At 45.5% G+C, this 19440-nt stretch overlaps 1 protein-coding gene across 1 annotated transcript in view; it reads right to left on the bottom strand.

The window, feature by feature from the left end:
* Positions 1-2040: 2040 nt before the first annotated feature.
* The window catches only part of LOC149360417 (uncharacterized), a 29966-nt gene continuing 12566 nt past the window's right edge, over positions 2041-19440 (bottom strand). Inside the window, exons 2-4 of the mRNA XM_089572304.1 lie at positions 10469-12460; positions 6971-10314; positions 2041-3347 (exon numbers count right to left, since the gene is read on the bottom strand). Coding sequence (XP_089428430.1) covers positions 3005-3347; positions 6971-6993 — 366 coding nt within the window. The 5' untranslated portion in view covers positions 6994-10314; positions 10469-12460 and the 3' untranslated portion in view covers positions 2041-3004. The remainder of the gene's footprint in view (positions 3348-6970; positions 10315-10468; positions 12461-19440) is intronic.

Raw genomic sequence — 19440 nt, 5'->3', positions numbered from 1 at the left:
GAACGGAGACCTACTGCATCCCAGCCACAGACTTCCCTATGGAGTCGTCGGGACGTCCAAGCACTCCAGCTAGCTCAAATACAGTTGAGTAAACGAGTACATGGCCATCACAGGAGCCCAAAACACTGCATATGACTTCTGAGTGCGTCAGTATTTTATTGCGCTCGGCGCTTTCACTGAATCTTCTCGTTGAGCATAATCGTCAGGTTTACAGCTGCGGTGGCATCAATACTCTTCTGCCGAGCCCAATAAGTCAGGGTTGCTGCAAAAGAAAGCATAATTGTTCACTTTTACAGGTGACAAGAGAATAGCACAGCAACCACAACAAACAAACCCAGCAATTTACGCCACTTTTACCGACGCAAGTCTATGAAGCGTCAAAGGTTGCCCTTGCAGCACTAAAAGGCAGTCGTGCTGAGCGTAGTGTGCTTGCACACGCACTTCGGCACACCATCCGAACGCATGCCCACATTTCGGTAGTAGATCCCCGCAGGGGGGCGTCTGCAGCATGCAGACGTTGGTGAGTGGCGACACCACGGGGTTAACCCGAGCATCCGCAGGGACATCCCCGCAGGGGGATGTCACCATGGACCCGAGCATCCGCGCTTAGCCGTGCGTGGCATCGCCGTGTCCGGGGAAAAGGGGATCCTGGTGGTTGAGCCGATGCCGAGCGTTTGGACCCTTAACTCTTTCCTGTCCGCGCCTATTCCCATCGATAGCCCGCTATCGATGGTTTAAAGTTCGTATTTTCCCGCTTTTTGAAGCGTTCCTGGACAACTAGCGCTTACCAGTGTGAAATAAAGGAACTCTTCTTTCACTTTCGCTTTTGGTTTGACTTTTTCCGCCAAGCGGTGATTTTTGAAGCCCCTCCGGAGTCAGCTGACCGGCGCTCCTTGTTTCCACCATGGCGTCGACGTCGCGCGCTGCTGCTGCGCCGAAACCGCGCGTTTCCACAGAAATTGATGCTCCTAAGAGTTCGTTTTTGGACGAGAATAGCAGCAGTGAGGATTCAGCAGACGACTTCGGCTCTTCAGACTTCAGCACCGACAGCGAAACTGCCTCAGACCGACCCGGAACGTCGACAGCCATGCCTCGGAAAGTTTCGCTTTCTCCCCGAAATGTTCCGCTTTTGCTGCGCGCTTATCGGAAAAGATCAGAGTGTTCTGAAGGTCATAACTCTTATTTGCAGGGTGTGAACGTCTTTCGGGCGGGATTACTTGCCGCCGGCAGCGCAGAGAGTCGTGTTTTCGGCTCAAAGACAGCCAGGGGTCGACCTCGGCGTTGCGCGCCGGAGTGTCGCACGGCGCTCGGCGGCGCGGTCAACAGCTTCATACTTTTTGACGCGCATCGCCAGGAGCATCCCGAAGCGCCAGAATTGTCGAGGACATCAAGATTTGATCAGTTCGCGTTCAGACTTGAATTGGTCGAGCAACTCCTCGGATTTGATGAGCCACATCCTGAGGACCCCAATGTTCGCTCTCTGTTTCCGCCTCGTGATTCACCTCAGGGGCTGCAGTACAAGCCGCAGAAAATGCAAAGTACCGGAACTGCAAATTGTGCTACGAAGAAAAAAAGGTGGAGCAAAAAACAAATGTTTTCTGTGAGACATGTGCGGCCAACCTCTGCTTCACGGCAACAAGGAACTGTTTCGCGCGGTGGCACGATAGTCACTAGGACTACTGTTTCCTTTCCTAGCCCAGCTAATACTGCTCACAGCAAATTAAAATTTGCTGCAATGTTGCATCGATCCCTGTTGTAAAAAATGTATATTCTGAAATTTTTTTGTTTTGTTTTTGCTACGAAACTTTGATATTTTTGTGTTTTTTCTTTGTAACTACAATTTTCTTTCCGATAATTTTTTTTTTCATCTCTTACTCAATAAACATGTTGACTGTGACTAATAATAATGTGAAGAGAATTTCCTCCTCTACAATTCGGTACTATACGCTCCTGTACCAAGCAAGTTTTGTTGAAGAAAAAAAAATATTAATGATATCACCTGAAAACCACCTTTTTCCCCGCGGACAGGAAAGAGTTAAGGCCCCTCAGCGGAGGCAACACATCACTTTGGCCCCAGCTTCCTGTAGACAGCACCTCCGGCCTGACCCAACCGGAGGAAATCTGCAGTCGCCTTTACCTGTAAGCCCCTCTATCTTTCACTTTCCTATTTCCTTTCTTACAACTTTCCTGTATCCTCCTCTCTTCTTCGTTTTTTTTCCTGTTTTTCCTGGCGGCGAGGGTTAACCGTGTGTGACCAACTACATTTTTTATGGCTCCCCCCCTTTCCAAACCTTTCCAAACCCCCCTTTCCAAACCTGAAAAGAAGGCGGACCGATGCAGGCGACTTTTTCCAGAAAAGATAACTTTCCCGAAATTCCATGTTGTACATAGCAATGCAGAAGAAAAACAAGCAAGACTGATATCCCCGTTCCTGGTAGCAAAGAGTTTGACAGATACCTTGGGCCTTGGGTACAAGGTATCCAAAATGGCCAGTGGTGACTTGCTGCTCGAATTGCATGACACCGTCCAGTACTCTAAACTCTCAAACCTCGTGTCCATAGAGGAGATTACTGTCTCCGTTACTTCACATCGATCTCTAAACACTGTCCGAGGCGTCACATCTGAAATCGACTTTGTCCACCTCTCTGAAAAAGAAATGCTTGAGGGCCTTACCGATCAAGATGTCATAAATGTTCAGCGAATAAAGATCAGGAAGGACAACAAAGAAATTGACACGAAACAGCTCATCCTCACTTTCAACACCAGCATACTGCCTGAAAGCATAGAAGTCGGATATCTGAAAATAAATGTAAGACCGTATATTCCCAACCCACGCAGATGTTTCAACTGCCAGAGATTTGGCCACAGCTCAGAGTTGTCGCGGACGTGAAGGAGACCATGCTGCCTACTCCAGAGCTTGTCCTTCATGGAAAAAAGAAAAAGAAATAATTACTCTCAAGACTACACAAAACATTTCTTTCAAAGAAGCACGAAGAAAATACGCTCAGACAAACAAATTCTCCTTCGCTGCAAAAACAAACTTCGCCGATGTGGTGTGTGGGCGCGGCACACCACACCAGGCTACGGCACCTGTCCAGGCCACACGCAGTGAGCCTGTGGCGGGGCCACCCGCGCCCCCGTGTGGAGTAGCTAGCGCTACTCCGCAAACCCCAAAGGAGGCAACGCAGACCCCCGGGTCGGCGGGCCTCAAGACCTCTTCCCACAGGTCGAGGTCAAACTCAAAAATCAGCATGCCTCCTGCACGGTCGTCCAGCGCCTCCGCAGAGGGGATGGACACGACCCAGGACAGCCTCGTGCCGTCCACGTCGGACGGTCGGCGGAGCTCCCTGGATTGGTCAAAAAAAGACAGGCCCCGAGTCACGGGGCGATCGACAACTTGATCTACCTTTTCACCCTTTAGAAACACAAAATTAAGATGGCTTTCATAATACAATGGAACTGTAGGGGACTTCTAAACAACTACAGTGATATAAAAGACATACTAGGAGCGCACGCTCCTGTTGCCTTATGTCTACAAGAGACAAATTTAGGTCCCCAAAAAAATAACTTTCGTAAGAATTATACAGTTTTCCGCCGCGATCGAGAGCAGGCGAGCCGGCTTTCGGGTGGCGTTTCCATAATAGTTAAAAATGGAGTCGCAGCTCGCGAACAAACTTAAAACTAGATTAGAAATCGTAGCAGCCATCCTACACACATTTAAAACAATTACAGTGTGCTGCCCTCATCATAAAATAACAACCCATGACTTAGAAGACCTTTTAGACCAATTACCAGAACCGTTTTTAATGATAGGAGATTTTAACGCCCATTCCTGCTTTTGGGGTAGTGAGAAAACCGACACTAGAGGTCAACTGATTGAAGATTTTATACTCTGCAATAACATTTGTCTCTTAAATACTGGCAAGCCAACCTATTGTTCTCCTAGCTCAGGAAGAATGAGTTGTATAGATTTATCTTTTAGTTCGTCCTCCATTTTTACAGATTTTAATTGGGATGTCTTAGATAACCCATATGGGAGCGATCATTAACCAATACAAATTAGCTTAGCACATTCACCCGAAATAATCCCAACTAAACCGCAACGGTGGAAACTGCACTTGGCCAACTGGGCACTGTTGTATGAAGAAGCCAGCTTAGATAAAATCGTTTCTGACGAACAGAGTATAGACGAACTTAACGAATTGTTCACAAACTGTATTATTGCCGCTGCACGCCAAGCTATTCCTCAGTCCTCTGGAATAGTAAACCAGAATCACAAATACTGGTACACAAAAGAATGTAAAGAAGAAAAAAAGAAGCAAAACAAAGCCTGGGGCATTTTTCGGAGACACCCTACACAGGAGAATTTTATAAAATTTAAAAAGGCGAGAGCGAAAGCTCGATATATTCGTCGCAGTGCTGAAAAATCTTCGTGGAAAAATTACATTGCATCAATAAACAGCTCGACCACGTCTAAACAAATGTGGGAGAAGGTCAGAAAGCTAAATGGCAACTACCCTCCGTTCACAGTCCCCCTTCTGACAGCTCCTGGTGTACAGACGAGTTTAGAAGAACAGGCAGATATTTTAGGCGAATATTTTTCTACCATTTCCAGCTCATCACACTACACAGCAGCTTTTCTAAAACACAAAAACACAGCGGAGAAGCAAAGACTGCCAACAAGTTGTGATACAAATGAACCCTACAATAATTTAATTACAATGCAAGAGATCAAAACAGTAATTCCTGCCGGTAAACATACTGCACCCGGCCCAGACCAAATACATTACCAAATGCTAGCCCATCTTTCAGAACCTGCCGTAGAAGCACTTTTAAAGCTTTTTAATAAATAATGGGTCTCCGGGAAGCTACCTGAGGCATGGAAGAAAGCAGTAATTGTACCTTTCCTTAAACCCGGAAAGCCACCAAGTTCCCCCGGTAGTTATAGACCCATAGCGCTCACAAGTTGTCTTGCCAAAACTTTTGAAAGTGTTCTTAATATCCGGTTAATGTTCGTCCTTGTTAATGTTCGTCCTCTAATCCCGTACACTGCTTGATATACATCAATGCGGTTTTAGGAAAGCGTGCTCAACAACCGATCATCTAGTCCGCCTTGAAATACAGTACGAGAGGCGTTTATTCACAGACAACACTGCCTGGCAGTTTTTTTCGATATGGAAAAAGCTTGTGACACCACGTGGAGGTTCGGTATTCTTCGTGACCTTGCAGATCTAGGCATCTGCGGCAGGATGCTAAACTGCATAAAGGACTTCCTCTCTGGACGTTCATTCCAAGTCCGCCTTGGCTCAACACTTTCGAAGAATTTTAGTCAAGAAAATGGAGTGCCCCAGGGGTGTATTCTCAGTACAACTCTCTTTATTGTGAAAATGAATTCTCTTGTGAAAATAATGCCAAAGTCTATTATGTATTCTACATATGTTGATGATCTTAAATAGCGTACACCTCCACGAACCTCTCAACATGTGAACGACAAATACAGCTCATGTTAAACAAACTGGCAATTTGGGCTGAAAGAAATGGATTCAAGTTTTTCCCTCAAAAAACAGTCGCCGTTCTTTTTTCACTGAAGAGAGGCTTACAGGCCGACCCCACACTCCACCTAAATGAAACAGTACTGCTTGTGAAACGGGAGCATAAATTTTTGGGCGTAACATTTGATAGAAAACTTACGTTCCTACCCCACATAAATAACCTAAAAAAGAAAGCCACTAAATCACTGAACATAATTAAAGTACTGTCTCGAAAACACTGGGGGTCTGATAGAGCATGCCTCCTACACATCTATCGCTCCTTGACACGTTCCATCTCAGACTATGGATGCGTAGTGTACGGATCAGCACGGCCATCATATCTGAAAAGACTAGACCCCACACATAACTCAGGCCTTCGCCTTTCATGCGGCGCTTACAGAACATCGCCCATAACTAGTCTCTACGTCGAGACAAATGAACCCCCGCTAGAAGTCAGAAGAAATGCCCTTACTTGTACATATGTTTTCAAAGTGAGATCCTTGCCAAAACACATCTGTTATTCCATCATAACAAAGTGCCCCTCTAGAATAATATTCGGGAACAAACCACAAGCTACCAGGCCTCTGATTTTAAGGTTCGAAGAGATATGCCAGAATCTTGACATAGCTGACACATTACCTAACATGGCTGATAGACGGGAGCCACTTGCCCCATGGAATAATTTTCACACCGACTGCGATCTCACGCTTACACAGTTCCGAAAAGCACAAACTCCCTCACAACACATCATCCAAGAATTCCTTGCACTCGAGGAAAGGTACAGTGGCCTTGAAACTTTTTATACTGACGGTTCAAAAACAGCCGATCGTGTTGGAAGTGCCGTAGTACAAGGAAGATGGGAAAAAATAATAAGACTTCCGCAGTACGCATCTATCTTCACTGCTGAAAGTTATGCCATCTGGGTTGCGGTAGAGAAAATATTAAACGAGAACATAAGCAACAGCGTTATTTTCAGACTCGCTCAGTGTACTCACAGCGCTTCACATCAGAAATGCAGTCACGCCACTACTCGGTGACATCATACACAACATAATAACAGTCACTACCCACGGACTAAACGTCAAATTCTGCTGGGTCCCTAGTCACGTCGCTATAAAAGGGAATGAAAAAGCAGATGTATGCGCAGCTCAAGCCCGGAACAAACAAATTGAGGAAGTAAATTTACCTTTTAAAGATTACATGAAATTAGTACATTCTAAACTAAGGGATAAATGGCAGGCAACATGGAATAATACGATAAATAATAAACTCCACTTGGTTAAGCCTGTGTTGGGCGAATGGAAAACATGTACTCACCAGGAACGCATTAAGGAAGTCATTTTATGCCATCTTCGCATAGGACACACACACCTCACACACAACTTCATACTAACAAAACAAGACAAACATATATGTTACGCATGCGGAGATGACCTCACCGTAAACCATTTGCTATACTCATGTCGAAAGCTCGAAACACTGAAGAAGAAACATTTCACACGGTTTTACAAAGAACAAATCCCTTTTCATCCATCACTGGTTTTGGGAGAGAATGCACTCGTCGACTTGTCCTGCACATTTAACTTTTTACAAGAAGCAAATATTCTAAGCAAACTACAGGTTACAACTGTAACACATAAATTCTAGAAACATGCATTTAACCCCGTGCTTTACAATTTATTGACACACCTCATCTTGCCTTACTTGTTTTTGAAACACATCAGCCACTTTCTCATTCCTGAGAAGACTGCTGAGGTCCCTATTCCATCGGGTGGGAACCTCGAGATCCTTGCCCAGCCAAGGATGGCTGCTGAGGTGTCCGACCCTCTTTAAAGCTTTTACCATAAGTCACTTCTAAACTTTTGTCTTAAGTTTTTACTAGGTTGCATGAATTAACTTTTTAGGCCCTTTACACCGCCGTTCATTTAGACTTTTGTATAACATCTATATAAAACAATTTTTATACCCTGAGCTTGGTGCATGATAGCCTTAGTTGCTTATGCGCCATTAAACTCAACTCAACTCAACCAGGCCTTTGCTAATGCAGTTTGAGGAGATCTGCCGAGAACTTGACTTATCAGAAACATTACCAAATGTTGCAGAACGCTGCGACGCATTTGCCCCTTGGTACAGTTTTCCATCGGTCTGTGATATAAGTCTTACACAGTTCGACAAGAGACAAACTCCAGCAGAACACATCATACAAGAGTTCCTTACACTAAAGAAAAAAATATGATAGCTACACCGAGTTCTACACAGACGGATCGAAAACTACAGGTTATGTTGAAAGTGCAGTTGTGGAAGGGAACTGTAATAAAATAGTAAGGCTTCCTCAGTGTGCATCAGTTTTTACACCCGAGTGTTATGCTGTGTTTCTTGCTACGGAGAAAATAATAAGCAAGAACATTGAAAACAGTATTATCTACACAGACTCCCTCAGTGCACTGAAAGCACTAGTCCAGAAATGCAGTCATGCCATCAATAGGTACTGTCATACACAACATAACAAGTATCATAACACAAGGACATAACATAAAATTATGTTGGGTTCCAAGCCATGTTGGAATTGATGGTAACGAGAGAGCGGACGCATGCGCCTCTGAAGCCCACAAGGAAATACAGAAAATGAGCATGCCACATAATGATTGTATGAAGCTAGTTCACAGCAGACTGAGAAACAAATGGCAGAGCATATGGAATAGTCAGATAAATAACAAGCTACACTTAATAAAACCAATATTAGGAGAATGGAAATCATGCATTCATCAGGAACGCTTCTTTGAAGTCATTTAATGTCGTTTACGTTTTGGACACACACACATTGCCCACAACTCTCTACTAACCAAACAAGACAAACCTGTTTGCGAAGAATGCGGAGACGAACTTACGGTTAACCATATTTTAATCTCGTGTTAGACTTGAAAAACTAAGAAAAAAGTACTTCAGTCAATTTTATAAAGAATGCATTCCTTTCCATCCAACACTGCTCTTACATGATAATGCCATTGTTAACATACCTTCTATTTTTAACTTTTTAAAAGAAGCAGGCTTACTCGAGAAACTGTAAACATTGAACCACTGGCTCGCTTTAATGCATGATACACCTCAGCCGCTTTCTCATTCCTGAGAAGGCTGAGGCTTTTATTTGATTGGTTGAGATCCTCGACATCCTTGGCCAGCCAAGGATGGCCGCTGAGGTTGCCTGCCCTTTTTTTAAAGCTTTTACCATTAGCCATTCTCACATCTCGTTTTGTCTGTCATTACTAGCTAGTTAAAATTTCTAGGCCCTTTACACCACATTTTTATTAAATCACACAGAAAACATTCCCTATTACCTTGTGTTTGGCGCATGATGGCCTTATATGCCTATGTGCCATTAAACACAACACAACAGTAAAGATGAATGTTTCATTTTTGCACTTCATGCGATTTTCCCCAGGCATGATCCACCGGGTTGTACAGCTACTGATGGAAGTCCGGGCTGACATTAAGGAGCTGAAAGGGAACTACGCAGCTGCGTATAGTGAAGGCCCATGCCAAGAAATCGGGCCGGCAACCTATGTTGAGGTACTGAAAGAAATCGAGGAGGAGCTTGCAGATCCCGACAATCGAACCTTTCTGGTAAGCTCCCTGTGGTAGCCATGAAGACGAGTTGGCATTGTGAGCTTGATTTTCCCCAGGCATGATCCACCGGGTTGTACAGCTACTGATGGAAGTCCGGGCTGACATTAAGGAGCTGAAAGGGAACTACGCAGCTGCGTATAGTGAAGGCCCATGCCAAGAAATAGGGCCGGCAACCTATGTTGAGGTACTGAAAGAAATCGAGGAGGAGCTTGCAGATCCCGACAATCGAACCTTTCTGGTAAGCTCCCTGTGGTAGCCATGAAGACAAGTTGGCATTGTGAGCTTGATTTTCCCCAGGCATGATCCACTGGGTTGTACAGCTACTGATGGAAGTCCGGGCTGACATTAAGGAGCTGGAAGGAAACTACGCAGCTGCGTATAGTGAAGGCCCATGCCAAGAAATAGGGCCGGCAACCTATGTTGAGGTACTGGAAGAAATCGAGGAGGAGCTTGCAGATCCCGACAATCGAACCTTTCTCGTAAGCTCCCTGTGGTAGCCATGAAGACAAGTTGGCATTGTGAGCTTGATTTTCCCCAGGCATGATCCACCGGGTTGCACAGCTACTGATGGAAGTCCGGGCTGACATTAAGGAGCTGAAAGGGAACTACGCAGCTGCGTATAGTGAAGGCCCATGCCAAGAAATCGGGCCGGCAACCTCTGTTGAGGTGCTGAAAGAAATCGAGGAGGAGCTTGCAGATCCCGACAAACGAACCTTTCTGGTAAGCTCCCTGTGGTAGCCATGAAGACAAGTTGGCATTGTGAGCTAGAAATCACTTGCATGGTGCTGGAAGCTGGTAGCTTGCATGGCTGGCCAATGATTTTTTTGCGCAACTGGTTTGTTCAACTTAACGGGACCGCATGATATCAGAAAGTTGGGAGGAGCTGCCAGTTCGAGTTGTTCATGTGAGGTGGGAAGATAAAATCGGAATAAGAATCAACCTTCCAGTTCTCTTGGATGTCGAGTCAAGCATGCTACTCCTAGGTTAAGAAGGCACGACCATACAACTTGATTAAACCAGTGCTTTATATGTTGGATTATCACCTGCATTACAGTGCAGTCAGCATTTTTTTTGTAATTTCTATTTAAAGTAGCTTTTAGAGAAATGAAGGCCTCATACTTTTTTGAGTATTTATTTATTTATTTATTTCAAGATACCCCTAAAGGTGTGTTGCTGGGCGAGTTGGTTGGGGAACATCTTGAGAACAAACAGCGCTTACAGGCTCCCTTCCCAAATAAAAGTTGTTAGTCAGCGCAGTTGTGTGTCCTTCTTGTTCTGGTCCTTTGTCTGTAAGCGCTGTTTGTTCTCAAGACCCCTAAAGGCCCTCTTCACGAGGGTATTACATAGGGGGTGGTAAACATTACAAATTGTATACATAGAAGGAACATTTAACATGAGTAACAGGGCAAAAAAAGCAAGAAAAGAGCAATAACTGGTAGTCAGCAACAATCGAAATGTGGCGGAACAACAAGACGCAAACAAAAGAAAAAAGAAAATAAAAACATCGGAATAAACAGAACGAGAAGCAAAACTCAAACACATTACGGTGAACAGAACAGAACTAGAAGAAAACTACACATCGCTTTGATTTTTTAAAAGTTCATGAAATGATGTTGCGTTAGTTTCAGTTGGGATTGTGGAAGGCAGCCGGTTCCAATCAATAATGGTTTTGGGTATGAATGATTTGGCAAAACTTGAAGTGTGACATGTGATGCGTTTGATCTTGAAAGGATGGTCACGGCGTGGAAACAGTGCTGTGGGTAAGTGAAAGAAATCGTCGTGAAGCAAAGGATGATGGTAAATTTTGTGAAAAAGAGTTAATCGGGAAAGTTTACGACGATGGGAAAGGCTGTCAAGACCAGCACGAGCTTTTAACGCCGTGACGCTAGTAATACGTGAGTAGTCGGAATAAATGAAACGAGCAGCACGGTTTTGCAGGGATTCTATGTTATCTTTGATGTAGGCTTGATCTGGGTCCCATATGGCGGAAGCGTACTCAATTTTAGGCCGAATTAGTGTAATATAAGCAAGTTTACGCACGTGTGCCGGAGCATGTCGAAGGTTACGTTTTAAAAGGCCAAGAGAACGGTTAGCAGCTGCTAGAATGAAGTTAATATGATAGTTCCAGGTTAAGTCTGATTGAAGGTAAACTCCTAGATACTTGTAAGTGGAAGTTGTTTCAACTGTTATGTCATTAAGAGAGTATGTGGTTGGGATGCGATAAGAATTTCTAGTAAAGGAGACGAGCTTTGTCTTAGAGGGATTTAGGGTCATAAGCCACTGCTGGCACCAAGTGTTAATAGAATCGAGGTCAGTTTGTAAAGATTGTCGGTCAGAGTCGTTTGCAATGGTTCGGTACACAACACAGTCGTCAGCAAACAGTCTAATTTGTGAAGAAATTTCATTGTGCAAGTCAATGAAATGGGTCTATAGTTTAGCGGATCAGAGAGGACGCCAGATTTGAAAATTGGAATTACTTTGGCTATACGCCAGTCGTGAGGGATGGAGCCAGATGATAAAGACTGAGAAAAAAGTGCAGACAAAACTTGGTCTTCAATCCAATCCAATTCAATCCAATCCCCAACCGTAGTTTTCATTGTGTTGCTGTTGTATTTGTTCTTCCCTTGTTTATCTGTTTTGTCTTTTGCACGGTGTCTCATCTCTAGTGTGTGATAAAGTGTGCATTGCCCTGTTTTGTACAGTATTTTAGTGAGTGTTTAGTGTGTGTACTGAGTGCACTGCAGTGTGCCATGACTGACATCGCAGACGGGTGGTTGTGTTGGTGGCTGGAGTTCACAAGCTGGTTTAAGCCTGTGCGGCTGCAGAGCATGCGGAAATCATGAGTAAGTGGGAAAAATACCGGCGATCGCAGCGAGAGGTCAATGACTTTTTTCGTGACATTTCACATGACCAAAATGAATCAGAAACATCCACTATGCGCGAGGCTACCGGGCGACATTGAACCAGCTGACCGTTCAGGCGCACGCATAGGCTTCCAGAGAAGTCCATATCTGGCACAGCAGTCTGCTCAGGAATATGACTGTGAAAGTTCTGGCTCAGTAAGCATCTCTGAACATTTCTCCGAAGACTCTGACGAAGAACGTGCCTTGGTCGCTGAAGAGCTCAGTGATTCGGACGCTGTCACTGACACTTCTGGCCCAGAAGCAAGTGGTTCAGGTGTTAACGTTCGTGATGAACTGACGGAAATTGCTCTCAAACACTCGTTGACGCACTCGGCCATCAATGATCTGTGCTTGCTTTTCCAGAGGCTTGGTCATCCAATGCCAAGTGACGCAAGGACTGTGCTGAAAACAGAGAGAAAAGCAAATGTGGAAGGAAATGTCGTATATTTTGATTTGAAACCACAAATTGAAAATCGCGTGAGATTAGGCCTCCGCCCTCAACGGAGCCCCAGCATTGAACTTCATGTAAATATAGATGGCCTTCCTATCTTCAAAAGTTCTTCTGTCAGCTTTTGGGTTGTGCTTTGTCGTGTATCAAACTGTGTACAGAACAGACCGTTTGTTGTTGCTGTTCACTGTGACAAATAAAAAACAGCTAACATTGAGGACTTTCTGCGGCCTTTTATTGATGAAATGAAGGACCTAGAGGAGTCAGGGATAGATGTTCATGGAACGCATTATAGCATCTCGGTAACTGCCATAATATGCGATGCACCAGCTAGGTCATATGTCAAATGCATAAAAAGGCACATGGGATTTTACGGTTGCGATCGCTACAGTCAAAAAGGTGAACGAATTGACCGTCGGCAGACGTTTCCGATATGCGCTGCCTTTCAGCACAGAACCGATGATTCATTTCGAGCTATGGCAGACCCTGGCCACCACCATGGAGTGAGTCCACTTATTGAACTCCGCATTGACATGGTAAAACAGTTTCCTGTTGACTATATGCATTCAGTGTGTTTGGGAGTTGTCCGCAAGCTCTTGCACACATGGATCTCACGACCATTGCCCCACCGTCTTGGAGCACAACAAAGAAGAATTTTGAGTGCGAAATTGGAGGCGAGTAAACTCCCTACTGAATTTGCCCGGCAACCAAGGTCTCTCGACGAGCTGGAGAGGTGGAAGGCCGTTGAATTTAGGGCATTCTTGCTTTACACTGGTCCTGTTTTGTTGCGTGACCTGCTGGAAAAAGACTGCTACCAGCACTTCCTCTGTTTACATGTTGCCATGCGCATTTTGCTGCACCAAGTGCTGTGCATTGAAATGAACTACACTTCACGGCTCCTTCAGTACTTTGCACAGCAAGCGGCCTCACTTTATGGTCCACAGTTCTTAGTTTATAATGTGCATATGATGTGCCACATTGCAGATGATTGCCTTTTGTATGGCCCACTGGACAGAGTTAGTGCATTTCCCTTCGAGAACAGTTTGTTTGGGCCAGTTAAAAGCACTTCTAACAACAAGCAGCAAGCCACTTGAACAGGTCAGTCGCAGGCTCTCTGAGCTGGCCCATTCCTCAGTAGAACCCCCACAATGTGTGCTGCCAACAGATGTCTCATCACTGAAAACTGGTGTTGAGAAAGACTCATGCTGTCTACTGAAAAACGACCACATTGTGACAGAAGTAACACCCGAGTTCTTCTTTGGCCATCAACACATTCAGGTTGGAAGTTTTTACACGATCCCCACATCTGAAAAGCTGCAGATTTTTCGTACTGAAGAGTGTCGCATGAACTCAAGAAGTGGCCTGCAGAATTTTTCTCTTCTAAATGTGTGAAACTTCTATGGAAATCAGGTTTTGTAGTGTTTCCTCTCATTCACCATGGTTAAAAAATTAGGGGTGCTAAGTTTGCACGTTATTTGGTTCCACTGAGACAAAAAGTGTTATTGAATAATTGGCGTGGGGAATGGTTCTGCCATAATTGCAGGGCATTCAGTGCAACACAGACTAGCTCAGTAGTTAACTCTCTTAGAATGGTTCTGGTTTGGTTTATGGTGTTTAATGCCCAAAGCGAGTCGGCTGACAGATGCTGTTGTGGAGGTCTACGGAGTAATTTCGACCACCTGGGGTTCTTTAACGTGCACTGACATCGCACAGCACACAGGCGCCTTGCTTTTCGCGTTTATCGAAAGCAACCGCCACAGCCGGGATTCAATCGCAATCGCACATCCTCGGGCACAGTAGCTGAGTGGCATAACCACTGCACTACCACGGCGGGGTAAAACTCAGTACTTTTAAAAATGCAAAAAACATAAAGCAAGCCTACTAAAGAAAGATATAAATGTACTGATGGCTTGTTTCATAGCTCATTGGTGCTTAGCATGTGAAAATGGGATATTTATGTGCAGCGCTGTCCATATAGCATTTGAAGCTAGAGTGACAAATGTGTCGCACTGTCATATAAACTAGTAATGCCATTGTAGTTGGCAGCTAACTTTATTTACTTTCCTGCACAATGCCAGAGTACCACTCTATAGTCGGATACAACTTAAGAGGGCAGCGGCTTTTCCCCCTCAAAGGACTCCCCTCCAGCCAATGCCCTCCCTAGAATTCTCCCAAACAGAGCCCGTATTTTGTTTGTATCTGTCCTCAAATACTCGACTAGGGACCGGCGTGGGAAGAATGCAGGCATACAGCTTTTCAGCCTCCCCGCAGGGGGGCGCCTGCAGCATGCAGACGTTGGTGAGTGGCGACACCACGGGGTTAACCCGAGCATCCGCAGGGACATCCCCGCAGGGGGATGATGGTGAACAATGCGTCACCACGGACCCGAGCATCCGCGCTTAGCCGTGCATGGCATCGCCGTGTCCGGGGAAAAGGGGATCCTGGTGGTTGAGGCGATGCCGAGCGTTTGGACCCTTAAGGCCCCTCGGCGGAGGCAACACACCACTTTGGCCCCAGCTTCCTGTAGACGGCACCTCCGGCCTGACCCAACCGGGGGAAATCGGCAGTCGCCTTTTCCTGTCCTCCCCTCTATCTTTCACTTTCCTATTTTCTTTCTTACAACTTTCCTGTATCCTCCTCTCTTCTTTGTTTTTTCCTCTTTTTCCTGGCGGCGAGGGTTAACCGTGTGTGACCAACTACCCTGAGTGGAGTCATATTAGGTTATAGTTAGGTGTACAGCTGGCGTGGGCAGGACTTGCTTGCAAGTTCCTGTCCCGTCCCCTTGTTGGGCTGCATGGTGGGTGGCTGGCACCATGACCGAAAAACTAAATTTTTTTATGGCTCCCCCCCTTTCAAAACCTGACCACTCTCTCAAGAGAGGGCGGAACGAAGCAGAGAACTTTTTTTTCTAAAAAGAAACCAACATTTGCCAAATTCCATGTCGTCCACAGTGAAGTTCAAGATAAACAAGCCAGAATTCTATCCCCCTTCATGGTATCGAAATGCTTAACAGAAGCTTTGGCCCTGGCTACAAAGTATCCAAAATGACCAGTGGCGATTTATTGCTGGAACTCCGAGACAATGTTCAAACCACAAAACTCTGTAACATAGTGTCTATTGGGGACACACCTGTCTCCATCACTGCACACCGATCACTCAATACTGTCCATGGCGTCATCTCAGAAAATGATTTTCTACACCTTACCGAGAAAGAAATGCTGGAAGGGCTTTCCGAGCAAAATGTCATTGATGTATATTGAATCAAGATCCGCAAGGACAACAAAGATATAGATACCAAACACCTGGTCCTGACTTTCAACACATGCACATTGCCAGAAACCATCGACGTTGGATACCTCAAAGTAAATGTTAGACACTATATCCCTAACCCCCGAAGGTGCTTTAACTGTCAGAGGTTTGGCCACGGCTCACAGAGTTGCCGCGGCCGCAAAACTTGCACGAAATGCGCGTCAAAGGACCACCATTCTGAGGAATGCGACGCAGCTCTACGCTGCGCTAACTGCGAAGGCGACCACGCTGTGTACACCAGGGCATGTCCGTCCTGGAAAAAGGAGAAAGAAATCATCACCATTAAAGGTGCACTGAAGAGGAATCTGAACTTGTCTTTTTGCCGCGGGAACTCGATCTACACGTTCCTAGCATTCTTAGAAACCGCGACTTATTGTCCTGTATGGCCGATTTCCCAAATTAAATCGAATTAACGCCCGGCTCCCGCCCTTTTTTTTTTAATTCTGCCTCGTACGATGGGCGGAGTCGACCAACGCGGTTAGTGCCTTTCACCCAGTCCCGTGGCGGCTTGCCGCTCTGCCACCGGCGGAGTAATACGTAGTAGTCCGTAGTAGCAAATAGTCCGCGCGTATTTTTATTTCTGCGGGCTTATTTTGCGGCTATATTATCTGCGAATGAAACTATTTATTCATGGAAACCTACAAACAAAATAAAGCGAAAGCAAAGCCTCCATGGAGCTGGCTGAAAGGAACTTCAAGCGTTGGTCGACTCCGCCCACCGTACGAGGCAGAATTCAAAAAAAAGGGCGGGAGCCGGACGTTAATTCGATTTAATTAGGGAAATCGGCCACACAGGGCAATAAGTCGCAGCTTCTAAGAATGCTAGGAACGTGTAGATCGAGTTCCCGCGGCAAAAAGACAAGTTCAGAATCCTCTTCAGTGCACCTTTAAGACCAAAGAAAACATTTCATTCAAAGAAGCCAGAAGGCGTTTTGCACTGACAAATACATTCTCTTTCACAGCCAAACGAAACTTTGCTGACGTGGCGCGCAGGGGCGGTGCACCACGCAGCACTCCGGCATCTGCCGCGGCCACTCCCACCGCGCCTGTGGCAGTGCCATCAACGCCCCAGGCAGAGACAGCCAAGGCTGCTCTGCCAACTACAAGCCAGGGAGTGCCAGCCCATGGGCCAGCATCCCGCAGGACTTCCCCCCGTCGGGGGAGGCCTGACACCAACACATCCGCGGCTTCGCGATCCTCCAGCACCTCTGGTGAGGTGATGGATACAACTACCAGTCCGCCCGCTTTGCAGCGGCGGAATCGCTCTCATGAGCGAAGAAAAGACAGGGCTACCATAACGGCCCCAGAACATAAGTAAACCTCTCGTTGCTCCTACCCCAAAACATAAACATGGCTTTTCTAGTTCAGTGGAACTGTAGAGGAATATTGAGAAATTACGACGACATAACACATTTTCTTGGGTCAATGCTTCCTGTAGCTTTGTGTCTTCAGGAAACCAACCTCGGTCCACAACATACAAATATCCTGAGACATTATAAAACATTCAGACGCGATCGCGAGCATGCAAACACTCTCAGGAGGCGTCGCAATTGTCACTCAGAGCGGTGGCCCTGCAAAAAAAATCAATCTTAACACAAAACTGGAAGCGGTTGCGGTTAGCGCCGTTAGCAACAAAACCATAACGATATGTTCTGTATATTTTCCCCCGCACATGACATTAACAATACAAGATCTAGAAAGCCTGATAAATGAACTACCGGAGCCATTCCTGGTAGTTGATGATTTTAACGCTCACTCACCGTTCTGGGGAAGCGAACGCTGTGACTCGAGGGGCCAAATAATAGAAGATTTTATCCTCTCAAATAATATCTGTCTTTTAAATACAGGAAAAGCGACATATTGTTGCCCAAGCTCGGGAGGGATGAGCTCCCTCGATCTAGCTTTCTCATCGCCATCTATTTTTAACGATTTTAAATGGGATGTCATTGACAACCCATATGGCAGTGATCACCTCCCAGTACGAATTAGTTTAACATCTGCACCACAAATCATCCCAACAAAACCGTTGGAAGCTGCATCTCACTGACTGGTCACTTTTTAGAGCTAACGCAACTTTAGAAAATATAGTTTTAGATAATTTAAGCATTGACCAGATAAACGAATTGTTCACAAATTGTATCGTAACTGCCGCACAGTTAGCTATTCCGCAGTCTTCAGGAGTGGTGTCACAAAACCGCAAAGTGTGGTGGACAAAAGACTGCAAGGAAGCAAAAAAACAACAAAATAGAGCTTGTGGTAAGTTTCGAAGGTATCCGACACATGAGAACCTCTTAAATTTTAAAAAGGCGAGAGCTAAAGCACGGTACGTTCACCGCAGTGCTGAGAAAGCCTCATGGCAGAGATATGTTTCATCCATCAATAGTTCAATTACAGGGTGACCGAAATATACTGTAACGTGCGTTGAATTTCATGTTATTTATTATTGTTTGCATTTTTGAGCATCGACGCTGATTTTTTCATGTAACTTGTGTTTTTCTAAAATAGAACTACTACTTTTACTGCCATTGCCGCAATATTTTCTAGGAAAAATGGTCTCTGAAGAATTGCGGTACTCATTGTTGCCCACCACAAGCTGGGGATGCCTATTACTAAAATTGCAAAGATGATTAAATTGCACCGAGTTCAAGTGCATCGTGTCGTCAAACAATTCCAGGAGACAGGAGGTGTCAAGGACCGGTTGCGAAGCGGGAGGCCTCGAACTGCAAGAACCAGGGAACTGAAATTGGCTGTCAGCAAGGAAGTCCAGCGAAATCTCCTGAGGAGCATGCAAAAACTCGCCCGCGAGCATGGAGTTGGCAACTCCACCATGCAATTACTTGTAAAAGAAGATCTAGGACTTCAGGTGCGCAAACCATCAAAGGACCAGCTGCTTACGGACCACGTGAAGGCCTCCAGATTGGAAAAGTGCGGCAGAATGAAGCAGCTGAGCCGCGGCAAAGCCGTCGAACGGGTTCTCTTCACAGATGAGAAGATTTTCACTGTTTAACCGGCCTGGAATTCACAAAACCATCGAGAATTGCTGCCAGTCGGGTCTCCTCGAAATGTTAGAGTGGAGAAAACCCATTCACCCAAGAGCGTCATGGTTTGGGGTGGGATTTCAGGGCCTGGGAAAACCAAGCTTGTTTTTGTCTCAAACAGAGTTATAATCAATGCCGAGGCCTACCATGAGCTCATTCTGGAGGGCGTCGTCATACCCTGGGCTGAAGAAAATGCAAAAAACGTTGACTGGCAGCTGCAGCAATACTGGGCATCTGCCCACGGAGCAAAGAAAACAATCCAGTGGTGTGAGGCGAATCACCCTGGCTTCTGGGGGAAAGATGTTTGGCCGTCCAATTCCCCTGATCTCAATCCTTTGGAGTTTGCTGTCTGGGGTATCCTGGAGCAAAAAGTGTCTTCTTCCAAGCACAAAACCATCGAATCCCTGAAACGTGCTCTGCAGAAGGCTTGGAACGAAATCACTCCAGAAGGCATCGAGGCTATTTTGAAAAATTTCCGAAAGCGTCTGGAGGCCTGTATAAAAGCAGGAGGTGGAGATTTTGAAAATCAAATGGCAACTGTTTTCGAGAATTTAGTGCGCTTACGAATAAAAAAAAGCGCGCCTCAAT

This window comes from Amblyomma mixtum, chromosome 2, assembly GCF_055824585.1.
Source record: "Amblyomma mixtum isolate Tamu chromosome 2, ASM5582458v1, whole genome shotgun sequence".
Taxonomy (NCBI): domain Eukaryota; kingdom Metazoa; phylum Arthropoda; class Arachnida; order Ixodida; family Ixodidae; genus Amblyomma; species Amblyomma mixtum.
Note: the sequence above shows the minus strand (reverse complement) of the source record. Positions and strands in the feature narration are given on the sequence as shown.